At 33.8% G+C, this 12,148-nt stretch overlaps 2 protein-coding genes across 4 annotated transcripts; one reads left to right on the forward strand and one right to left on the reverse strand.

The window, feature by feature from the left end:
• Positions 1-290: 290 nt before the first annotated feature.
• On the forward strand, positions 291-3,098 carry LOC108199433 (GDSL esterase/lipase At1g29660). The gene is made up of 5 exons (XM_017367242.2): positions 291-1,469; positions 1,668-1,792; positions 1,903-2,148; positions 2,255-2,507; positions 2,601-3,098. The coding sequence occupies exons 1-5, from the start codon at positions 449-451 to the stop codon at positions 2,822-2,824; spliced, it is 1,869 nt and encodes a 622-aa protein (XP_017222731.1). The 5' UTR covers positions 291-448; the 3' UTR covers positions 2,825-3,098.
• Positions 3,099-3,147: 49 nt separating this feature from the next.
• On the reverse strand, positions 3,148-8,722 carry LOC108214703 (floral homeotic protein AGAMOUS-like). 3 transcript variants are annotated; one of them, XM_017386860.2, is made up of 9 exons: positions 8,575-8,722; positions 7,967-8,210; positions 4,875-4,956; positions 4,639-4,700; positions 4,443-4,542; positions 4,317-4,358; positions 4,043-4,084; positions 3,688-3,890; positions 3,170-3,511 (listed from the first exon to the last, which is right to left on the reverse strand). In XM_017386860.2, exons 1-9 carry the CDS (start codon positions 8,597-8,599, stop codon positions 3,508-3,510), a joined length of 804 nt encoding a protein of 267 aa, XP_017242349.1. In that variant the 5' UTR covers positions 8,600-8,722; the 3' UTR covers positions 3,170-3,507.
• Between the last annotated feature and the right edge of the window lie 3,426 nt (positions 8,723-12,148).

Consider the following 12,148-nt stretch of genomic DNA (forward strand, 5'->3'; position numbering starts at 1 on the left):
CAAAATAATTATCCTCCAAAAAATTGAATATACATGTATACTCGTATATGAAAGATTCACTATAACGCTGATAGTGTAACTTTAGCGTTACAATTTTATACTAATTTAGTGTCGTGGGTTGGAGATGGTCTAAGGACGTGTTCAACCAAAAGTCGTTGAAGTACAGAGAAGAGGTTAGCAGTAAACTATATATAGAGCAGTGAGATAAAAATAGTTCACCGTACGTTTTTCACGGCCATGCGTCCATACTTACATAGCTCATTTCCTCCACAGTTTCCCGCACCTTTCTCAGCCATTTAAACAAATGCACTTAATATTAGTGCACATCTAATCTTCTCTGTTAATAGACTAATAACAATGTCAAGGTGCTCATAGAGGTATCATATAAACACAGATCTTTCTCATGTTTTCATCTTAATTTATTTGGCCTCATAATTAATTTGTGAAGATGGCACTCGAGTTGAATAAAAAGAAACATCTGGTGCTGTGTGTGATGCTCATATTGTTGAATCATCATGTAAATGGGGCTAGAGCTGTTGGTGACTCTAAAGACGCTCAACAGGGGTCTAAAGCTGCTGAGCCTCCGACTCCCGGAACGTCTGGATCCATAGCTTCGGCTCCTGCTGCTCCTGCTCTTCCGAATCAAATTCCTCCTGCTGCGTCTACTGCTGCTCCTGCTCTTCCGAATCAAATTCCTAATGTCGGTGCGGGTCAAATTCCTGGGGATTTAGCCGGTCTTTTGAATAACGGGTCTCAAATTCCTAATAACGGAAATTTAAGTAGTCTTTTAAATAATGGGAATTTAAGTAGTCTTTTAAATAATACTCAAAATCCTGGTGCTGGAAATTTAGCTGCTCTTTTAAATAACGGGACTCAAAATCCTGGTGCCGGAAATTTAGCTGCTCTTTTAAACAACGGGACTCAAAATCCTGGTGCCGGAAATTTAGCTGCTCTTTTAAACAACGGGACTCAAAATCCTGGTGCCGGAAATTTAGCTGCTCTTTTAAACAACGGGACTCAAAATCCTGGTGCCGGAAATTTAGCTGCTCTTTTAAACAACGGGGCTCAAAATCCTGGTGCCGGAAATTTAGGTGCTCTTTTAAATAACGGGGCTCAAAATCCTGCTATGATGGCTTTAGTTGGTAGTCTTTTCAAACCTGTGAATGAAACTTCTTTGAATCAAGAAACTCCAAATCCTAATGTTGACAAAATAATTAATGGTATGATGGCTAATAAGCCTAAACCTACCGGGCCGTTCAAGTTAATTAAGATTCCTGGGGTTAAACCTGATGCAAAGCCTCAAGTACCTTGTTATTTTGTATTCGGTGACTCATTGGTTGATGCTGGGAATAACAATATATTAAAGACTTTGGCAAGGGCTGATTATGCACCTTATGGGCTTGATTTCAAGCCTCAACCAGGACCAACCGGGAGGTTTAGCAACGGGAAAACCCCTGTGGATGTGATGTGTAAGTTATTATAATCTCTCTTTCGATTTCATGCAGTAGCCTTAAAATATTGAGCAAGGCTAATTATATTTTGTTAAACCGGAGCTCTGATACCATGTTGAGAACCCGTCCATCGAAAATCTTAAGGTGTCAGAGGAAGTCCCAAATGGATTTTACGCTATATTCTAACATATCTCTTCTGTTTATCCAATACTACAGCTGAGCTTTTGGGTTTCGACCATTACCTGCCACCTTCGGAACTAACAAATGGAACAGACATGCTTCAAGGACTCAATTTTGCTTCTGCAGCTGCTGGAATTCGCGAAGAGACAGCCCAACATTTGGTACATTCTCCAGTTTCCTATTTATGATTCATCTATAGCCATATATGTGGATGATTAGAGTGACAGTTTGAGTAAAATAACTTGTAATTGTGTTTTAATAATTCTTGCAGGGGGATAAACAGACATTGAGGGAGCAGATGGAGAGTTTCAAGTCGAAAATAAAAGAAATGGAACCTTTGCTTGGTGGTCCAAAAAATACAACAGATTATCTCGGAAAATGCCTGTTTCAATTCGGATTTGGCAGCAATGATTATCTTAATAATTACTTTATTCCTAATCTTTATCCGACCAGCAAACTATTAACTCCTGAGCAATATGCTGATGATCTTATAAGCAAGTATTCAGTCCAACTTAAGGTAATATATATATAGCCGTTGGTTCCATTATTTTGTTTTATCAGTGCTTGTGTTTGTCTGTTTAAATGGTACTTTATGCATATCCATTGTTGTACTATATCTACAGACCGCATACGATCTGGGAGCAAGAAAGTTCGCGCTGACAGGAGTAAGCCAGGTCGGGTGCAGCCCAAATTCCATGGCACAAAATAGCCAGGATGGAACTTGTGTCAAGAAATTCAACGATGCAAATGCAATATACAATGACAGGCTTAAAAAGCTTGTTGATACTCTCAACAAGGATCATCCTGATGCAAAATTTACTTACACCAATGCTTTCGGGCTTTTCCAGGAAATTAAGGATAACGCTGCCACTTTCGGTGCATATTCTCAACACACACACATATGAATTATTCATGCATGTATTTATGAATATGTTTAGTTACAACTACAAATATTTATGTTTATTTCAGGGTTCAAGGATACGACAGACGGGTGCTGCGGTGTAGGGAAAAACCATGGTCTTTTTACATGTCTCCCTGGAATTGCTTCATGCCCGAATAGAAATGAGTTCCTATTTTGGGATGCATATCATCCAACTGAAGCTACAAATATCATTGGATCCAAGAGATCATATATGAAAGAGAAACCAGATGATGTATACCCTCATGATATTCACACTTTGATTACACTCTAAACGAGACCACCGATGAACACTCCATAATTGACCATTACATTGAACTTACTAGGGTTTTGTTTTCTTCTTCTTTGTTATTACACGTTTTTGTATATTTCTGTAGAAATCTGTAAATTTATCTGACAATGGCTCCATAGGCTGTTTTAGCCGAATCATCGGACTTGCTCAAAGGCATATATAAGGTGGAAACATTGTTGTCAGCTTCAAAGGGCAAATTATTCAGAAAAATAACTTGTAAATATCTGGAAGGAAAATTAGCATGCACTCGAACTTGTAAGAGATTTTTTTGTAGAGCTTAGACCCATTACATGTGAAAGCAGAATGAAAAGCAAGAACGCTGAAAGATATTTCACATGATTACATAGTTAACATTGAAAAGTTCACACTGTAAACATCACATCACAAAAATAAGTAGCTAATAAGTTCAAAGCATGGAATCTCAAAAAGCAAAGACATCACACATATGGTTGCTACACGTTAACATCGATAAGTTATAATTATAATTAACCATGTCATGATCATAGTAATTAAAGAGGCTCTACATGTTTCTTGTTGATCTCATGCATCTTGCTAATCTTCTAGCCATGTAGACTCCTTCATGCCTTGATTCATAATTTAGTCCCCATAGAAATGAGATCAGTTGCTAGATAGAAACTACAGAGCCTCCACTAAAAGCATACTTTTTATCTGAAAACACGAAAATGGATTAATTAGATACAGTCTCTTCTAACATGTAACTGTCAATTATATATTAGGAGAGCATTTTAAATGGTAGTGCAATCCTATTTCAGCGTATAATTTAGAGAATTGCAGAAAAATGGAAACACATGTACAAGCAGCCGAGATGGTATGAATAGTCTTACACTAACTGGAGAGGAACATGTTGAGTTTGGTGGTCCTGGTGAGACGAGTAATTAGCATTGTTGGGCTGGAGGCCATTGACTTGGAGGTAGTTCCGCGCATCAAAAGACTCATGAGGTTGTCCTACATCACGATACTGCTCAGAACTCCCAGATGCACCTGGCATCAAACTCATCTGCTGCTGTGCTCTCTCATTCTCAGAAATCTACATTACTCGCAATTATTCCAACAAATTGAAGTGTTAATTTCTGAAAAAAGTAATGTTCATGCATAAAAAGCAGCTACCATTTCTCTGTGGCGCAGCTAAGTTATATTAGATATAAATGATTCTATGAGATTGCTAGGGACAGATCATACCTTTGCTCTAAGGTACTGATTATTGTTATGCAAGTCAATTTCCTGCAATACAAATAAGTCTGGTCAAAAAGAAATCTAGAAAGGTGAAAGTTAAGCTTTTGGTCAGTTTAATTAGAAATTTGAGCTACAGAACTAGTTACAATCCAAATACACCTCCTATATCACCCGGTCCAAAGGGTCTCAGTATACGCAAACCTTACCTTTACTGAGCACCTTGGAAGTAAATGAAGGAATTATATAAAGATATGAGCTATATAAAGATATGAGCACTAACCCTCTTCCGCATGAATTCGATTTCAGCAAAGAGAAGTTCATTCTGCAGTTTATATATTCTAAATCAGTATTTCAGCAAGTAATTCTTATTAGGAGATAATCAGCATATCTACGAATGTATAAGGACCTTCTTGGAGCGGACTCTGCTAAGTCCATTCTGCAATTTAGTTTCCAGGCCTTTAAGTTCCTTTGCTGGCACAGCCCCCAGCGCTTCGCCCATCAGATGCCTGTATTATATGCAGATGTTTTGAATTCTCAATCTACAACTGTATAAACATACTGAACACGGAATAGAAAAAGGCATTTTACATAAGTAAAAGCACCTGTTACTGTTTTGCAGGTTGGAAATTTGCTGGCGCAGCCTTGCAGCTTCTTTCTGGTAATACTGTGAGGTCAATGAAACATGAGATGATTACTACTAATCTTAACCCTTCTGCTTCGAGTTAGTTAGGACTCGAATTAGAGTTCCATTGTTGCCTATATCACATTACTTTAATGTAGTAATTAATTTGCAGATGAATGTGATTAATAGATTATATCTAGATTGATGAGTTTAAACCTGAGTATTGGCTTCAGAAACAGTAGCCGTGTTGGGGGTATCCGAGTTGGCCTTTTTGTACCTTTCAATTGTTCCTCTAACACTGCAGCCAATACGAGGAAATGTAACTACAAACATGTGTTTTAATTAGCAAGCTAAAGACTGAATATAATAGCCAAAAAGATCAGACTTGTGTAAGATCTGTCCATAAAATTTTGTACACGAAACATTTTCCTTACAACATAGTTGGGCTTAATCAAAGAAGCGAAAGATAATGAAATTACAAAGCAGGAGTTGATAAAATTTGTGTAGTCAAAGTTCATTGATTCTCTGTATTCTGGTAGGTCAAAAAATACAAGTCCTAGATGAAGTTGACAATACTGCTGTTTTGCTTTCTGAGGTCTGTCCTATTCCAATCTCAGGTCAACACTACTATTCTGCTATTTCATTTCAGATTTATGTATGTTCTGAACCAATATATGCAGTAATATGATGCCTCTTTATGAACAATATAATATTGAATTTCAAAATACCCTAGTTTTATTGATTGCCAAATAGTACAGAAATAATTAGCAAAAAAAAAAAAGTACAGAAATTTACCCAGCAGCATAACAGGTTTAGGTCAAGTTCTTTACATATTCCAGTTTATTATGTACTCATATTCTTATTTTTAATGGTTTTCCATAATCGGGTAAAATTGACCAAATTTTATTCCTAATAATACTTGTATTATATAAGTTATACATTTGGGAAAGAGCGCTCCGCACATATTTTAATACGCTTACAAAGGTGTATTTTCATTAATTATTTTTTTCTTGTGAATAAAAATTTAATGTCTCTATTTTTATTTAGAAACAAAATTTAAAAATATACTACATAACTATATTTTATAAATTTTTTAAAATACGTGACAAACAAATACAAAAATAATGGGTGAGACGGACGATGTATAAATATACAATCTTTGACTCTTGACCAAATATTTCTTCAAAAATAAAATCTATAGTAGTAATCGAAGGAAGTATAATTTAACAAAAAATATTTGAACTAACATCATCAAATCTTACTCCGCTACTCGTGTACATAGCAAGATGTGACTGAAGTCAAGGTAAATTTCAAGAAATTAAAATAGTTAAATCCAAGGAATAATAAGAAGCAATTATACCTAACCTCAGGATCATGCATACATAAATGGATATTGTGTGCCTATGTTATACATCCAAATGTATCCCAAAATTTAAGCAAAAAGGATCTGCGTGCTGGTTTAGTCAGACTCAGTCAGACTCACTTGATAGGAATCCCTCAAAACTCTTCATGTCCAAACTACCTTAATTTCTTCGACCTAGTCATTGCCTATGGACTGCCAAGCTGTCACAACTCACAAGATATGATTGGTCCAGTTTTTATACGGTCGTGATGTTGTCCACGTGTCATGAACCCATTTACCCGCTGGATCATGTTATCACGAGTCACTCTTTTACCCACCTAGGTAAGTCAAAACCTACAGAGTTAAAGCAAGTTAATGCTGTGAAAAAGTGAAAAACCTCAGTCATGTCTGTCTGTAACTTGTAAGTACATCAGAATTCAGACCCATCCACTTCAAGGACTCAGTACTCTCTGCCCTAGCATCAAAACAAACAAAACCTAATCTCAACTCCCCTTGGCTCCCCACTTGGAATACAGCTCTCTCTCTCTCTCTCTCTCTCTCTCTCTCTCCCTCCTTCTCTCTCACTCTCTCTCTCTCTCTCCCTCTCTCTCCCCCTCTCTCTCTCCCCCTCTCTCTTGTAATACCTCTCTCTCTCTCTCTCTAATCTACCCAAGATCTATAATCACAAGCAAAGTTCATACTCTCAATCTCTCTCTCTCTCTCTCATATCTCTCCAAATCTGTTTCTTTGCCATTTTAGTATGAACATCTTCTGAAGCTTTGTGAAAGCCTTAACTACGAGAGCTACAACATTAAACATCCATTCTCCCTTATTACTCCCTCCTTTCACTTTCTTTTTCATTATTATATAATTTTATATCAAGAAAACTGAAAATCATCCCTGACGTGTCCAAAGATAGAGTAACTCAAACAAGAAAAGAATACTCCAACTAAAGTGACCCTTCATTTATCTAACCAGATTACACAAGCATGACCTAATGTATTACTAAATCCCATCACACAGAGATTTTCTACATAAGATAAATTAATTAGGTTAAGTATAAATGCAGCTAACTAAGAAGCCCTAATTTGACAAGTTTAAGGCAAAGGTGCTTAAAAAGTGAACTAATCCCGGAAAAGTCTATAATTAGACTGTGGAAAGTGCAAACCCTGATTTGGTTGTTGTTTGTTGAAAAAGTTGCATTTTCATGTTAAAAAGTAAAACTGTTTTGCAATTTTTATAACCCTAATTTTGTTTCTTAATTAGGGTTATACATGACCTAGCCTGATTTGATATACACATGTTTGTTGTGTATTGTACATGTATAAAAATCAACCTGCTTCTTGGATGAGTCCTTTGTTTTAGTTTGTGGTGTTATATGAAATTATAGTAAAATAAGCAAATGGGAGCTTGACACCTTCTCCCCTGTAGGCCTAATTCTAGCTTTGATATAATTATTTATATATTTTATATATGAAAAAGGCAAAGCTCACAGCACCAAAATAAGGTGGATGATCTCAGAAATCTGCATAACTTCCTAAAACCCATCTTCACATACGGATCTGTGTATCTACCAAAATGAGATCATAGATTGAACAAGGTAAAAAAAACACCAACAAATTTTATGTAAAGAAAAGAACAAAGAGAAAGAGGAAATAGCAGGAAAAAGAGACCATTTATTTAGATCAACTCAAAGATCTTGGCTGCACAGCACCATAATTGTGTCATGTGTGCTAAAATTACCCAACAACACATATGTGTAGTTTAACTTGTTTGTACAAGTAGATAGAATTAACCAACAAGACTTGCCGTTTCTTCTTCTTTTAGATAGACAGATCAAGAAGGGGAAATCAGACTTAAAGATGAGAGAGATTTTTGAAAAATTAGAGCAAGAAAATCAAGAACATGGCAGAGAGTAAAGAACTGAAATTTGGGTGGGCTACAATTTGTTTGGTCATACACATACCTGTTGTTCGCATACTCGTAAAGGCGGCCTTTGTTGGAGAAAACAATCAGTGCAACTTCAGCATCACAAAGAACAGAGAGCTCATAGGCCTTCTTGAGCAGACCATTGCGGCGTTTGCAGAAAGTAACTTGACGGTTGGTTGTGTTCTCGATCCGCTTGATCTCAATCCTTCCTCTCCCTGATTTTCTCTCATGTAGTGAGAGATCCCCAGATTGATCATCCACAAATGACATGATAGTTGATTCTATTTTCAAAACCAACAACATAAGAATTTTATCAACAAATCCCAAAACAAAAAAAATAATAAAGATAGAAAAACAAGGAAAGTTTCCACCTTTGTTTCTTGACAGCAATTCTAAAAATCTCAACAGAAAGTTGAAGTCTATGGAGAGCAAGCAAGGTTGGTATTTATAAAGTGAATAGTGACCCTTTATTGATGATAAGTGTTAAGAAAAGCTTGAAAATAATTAATCACTTGTCTTTAGTTAATACAACATAAAATGTACTTAAATGTACATAAACATAATGTATTGTGTAAAAATGTTGGTAGTGATTTGTATAGAGATGAAGAAACTTAAGACAGAAGGCTAAAAATGGAAATCACTCACCAAGATCAGACTCTTTCTTGGCCATTCAATTTCTTTTTTCTTAGTCTTTTCCTTTTCTTTTTAAGCTTTAGTTTGACAGAGCAATATTGTAAATGAGAGGGTGGGGGAAGGGGAGAAAGTGACTTCTGATGGTGATTTTTATAGAGTCATGAGTGGAGTTTTAAGTAGCTAGGTTTCAATGTTGGAACTTATTTCTTGACAGCAAGTGAAAACAACTTGAACAAGACCAGCTAGGTTAACTTTCTTTTGTATCAAACTATGTGTTTTATGTGACAGTTGGGTAAGAAAATTAGTTGGAGAAATGGAGCAAGTTTTGGCAACAATTTCGAGGCATTGAATTTTGATTGTTCTCTCAATAATTTAATTATTTGTTTGATGAATTTGTTGATGCATTTTTAAGGCTTATGAGTTCAGACTCCAGGTGTAACACATGTAACTTTGTGAAATTCTTGTTCTTCTTGTTGCTTTAGCTGACTTTTAATATAATCCAGAAAGCCGAATATGTAATCTACGGAAATGTAGCTAGGCTACCCCCAACCAAGATAATTTCAAGTCGGTCCAACTTTTTTCTGAAAAAATATACAAAAAATCCTATAATTAATTTTGTTGATGTGCTTTAAATTGTAAATATGTTATGAGCATATGGTTTCATTTTTAAGATGCATAATATACTTAGGAAAATTTATAAAAATTCCTTATTTTCAAACTTATTTTTAAAATTACGGTCAAAGTGACTCAGATTACGACACAGTTAATCTAGAGTCGATTTTCAAGTCAATAACATTTGAAACGACGTTGTACCGTAATTATGAAAATAATTTCTACAAACTTGGTTATTTTTGGAAAAAACACTAATAGTTATATAGGGATAGTATCAAATAAAAACTTTTTTAAGTTGTAAACTTATTAACTTTTTTTTTGAATTTTTTTATTCCCCCAACCTGTTAATCCTTAGTTTAGAAAGTATTTATGTTAAAAGTTATTGAAAAAACATCACAATTTTAAAAATAACGCATAGATAAATCGTGCATTCAACACATTTGTAACATGGGTTCAACATTGGGTGTAGAACATTAATTATCATTGTGTTGAATATATTTATTGAGATACTTAAACTATACCTCTGGGGTTTGGGTAAGGTCTAAAAAGATAAATATTGGTTATATAATACGTTTAACTTAGTTCTTACATTGAAAAATTAGTTTATGTACTTCTCCAACACAATTTTAATCGATGTTCAACAAAATATCTTAAAAAATGTTGAACTCCTGTTATATATGTGTTAAACAAAAAAAGTTTGTAAGTTTGTATCAGAACCATCTCCTAGTTATATATCCCATGTATGGAAGCCCCGTTGTATTACATTATATGCATAAATATGATTAATTTTAAAATTATTCATGAAACTTTAAAGTAGAACTAAATATGGCAAAAAAAAAGAGTAGAACTAAAAGTGACACACGCATATTATACACACATCATTATTACATGGAGAATCTATCTTATACAAAGTACTGAGAACCATCTGATCCTGCTTTAAAATCTCATTAGTAATTTAAAAATTAATTATATTTATACATAAAATTTGATTTCAATGTAGAATACTAAGTCACACATAACATACAAAGATGATTTAGCACTTACAATTTAAGCAAAAAATTTGAATTTTGAATTTGCTTTATTAAAGAGTCATTTTGGACAAAAATGGTTAGGCCGTAGAATCAGTTTGAATATTATGATTAATTTTTAATAATATTTGGAAAAAAGATGATTACACTTTATTTTTTGATTTACCAATTGAATAGTTGATATATAATGAGATATATAAATGTATTTTGTGTGTGTGTGTGTGTGTATATGTGTTATCTACTAAAATTTATATGAGGTGGTGTCTCGATCTCTATATGTTTGTGTTTTATAATACTAGAGATTCCATTTAAGATTCTTCTAGCATTTTTTTTCATAAGACTTTCACGTCAGTGAATTGTACCGAAATACAATCCCGAAAGGATCGGAGAGTTTTTTTCATACATGAAAAACTTTCTTCTAATCAAAGGACATGTAGAAAAGCCCCACAAAAATTAGATAAAAATTTTGATTTTTGAAAAAAAACACTCGAAATAAAAGCAAAATCCGCGGAACTAAGAGGAAAGGAAAACTTTCATTCAAAAAAGTCTACCGACTAACCAAAGGTCATGCAGAGATGACCCTGGAAATTTAGCCAATAAAACTTCAATGACCGAAGAGAAAACCCCGATGAAAACAAAAATCCGCCGAAAGGAAAAAAATAGAGGGAGAAAAAAGGAAGAAAGAAAGAAGAATCAAGCATGAAAGATTATGCCAGACACCGAAACAAAGTCATCTAAAATGACACAATCATTAATAAACGATAAACATAATCTCAATATAAGATCAGGAAGCCATCAACTATGGCACTCCCTCGACAAGGGCACGATAATTAAAACTAAATATGCAACAAGCTATATAAATCTAGTTATAAACGAATCATATATGAGACAAATATATTAAAAATCACTAAAACAAAATATTTTAAACTCATACCATTATCGTGGGGTCAATTCACATGATCTTTACCTTATCGAATATAAATATAAGTGATCATCGGCTATGGCTAGCATTGATCATGATATCTAAAGGAAATTTGCAAAACTATTCATGTTTTTAAACTTATTATCAAGAATATGATCGAAATTGCAACTGAACTACCGAATTGGTACGGAAGTTGTAACATGGGAAAACCACGAAAACACGGTTGATTTTCATGTTACTGGCATTACAAATGAGATTGCCCCATATTTATGAAAATAATTTTTAGAACTTGGATATTTTTGAGAAAAAATGATATATTTAATAGAATTTATATATAACTGATTAAATCATGACATATATCATTCGACATTCATTTTGAAAACGAATTTTGGTGCTCTAACATTTTTTATATATATTTAATTGGAGTTAAGCAAATTTTTTATTTTATGAGTTTATGATTAATCTATTTTTTCTTATCCTTTTTATAATTGAACAAGCACTCATCTTGTCTCTACGATATCAAACCTTGCTAGCGCATTAAGATTTAGGATAACAGATAGTAGTATATTAGAGTATCTTCACAAAAACTCTTACTTGCACGAGCTCTACTTAAAGCGAAATATTTAATATATTTTATATTTGTTCGACTCGATCATTCTTGTAGATGTCGTATGGCTGTTATATATTGTATTATCTCCTTCTCTTCAAAAAAATAAATTATGATCATAAATTGAATAATCAAAAAAAAAATTAGTGACTTTTAAAGAATTTAAGTATCATCTTCTCTCTTCTCTTTTTTCTATATTAAAGGCATTCTCATTGATATAATAGAGTTCAAATATTAATAATATAAAAAAAAGAATATTAAATTTAATAAAATTAAAATGCGCTAAGTTACTAAGTTGTTAAGAATTATATTTTTTATTGCATTTAAAAACTAGTTAGGGTGCTCTTTAACAAGTTTAGAGAATACGTAATTATTACACGGAGAATGCATAGGATTATGACAAAAGGGGGAGGTGAT

Source organism: Daucus carota, chromosome 1, assembly GCF_001625215.2.
Source record: "Daucus carota subsp. sativus chromosome 1, DH1 v3.0, whole genome shotgun sequence".
NCBI classification, from domain to species: domain Eukaryota; kingdom Viridiplantae; phylum Streptophyta; class Magnoliopsida; order Apiales; family Apiaceae; genus Daucus; species Daucus carota.

Coding starts and splice junctions, on each gene's coding strand:
- LOC108199433 (XM_017367242.2), top strand. CDS start 449: ATGGCACTCGAGTTGAATAAAAAGAAACATCTGGTGCTGTGTGTGATG. Junction 1,793..1,902: donor AAGAGACAGCCCAACATTTG/GTACATTCTCCA, acceptor TAATTCTTGCAG/GGGGATAAACAGACATTGAG. Junction 2,508..2,600: donor GGATAACGCTGCCACTTTCG/GTGCATATTCTC, acceptor TGTTTATTTCAG/GGTTCAAGGATACGACAGAC.
- LOC108214703 (XM_017386860.2), bottom strand. CDS start 8,599: ATGGCCAAGAAAGAGTCTGATCTTG. Junction 8,211..8,574: donor CAAGAAAGAGTCTGATCTTG/GTGAGTGATTTC, acceptor TTTTGAAAATAG/AATCAACTATCATGTCATTT. Junction 4,543..4,638: donor AACCTGCAAAACAGTAACAG/GTGCTTTTACTT, acceptor CATATAATACAG/GCATCTGATGGGCGAAGCGC.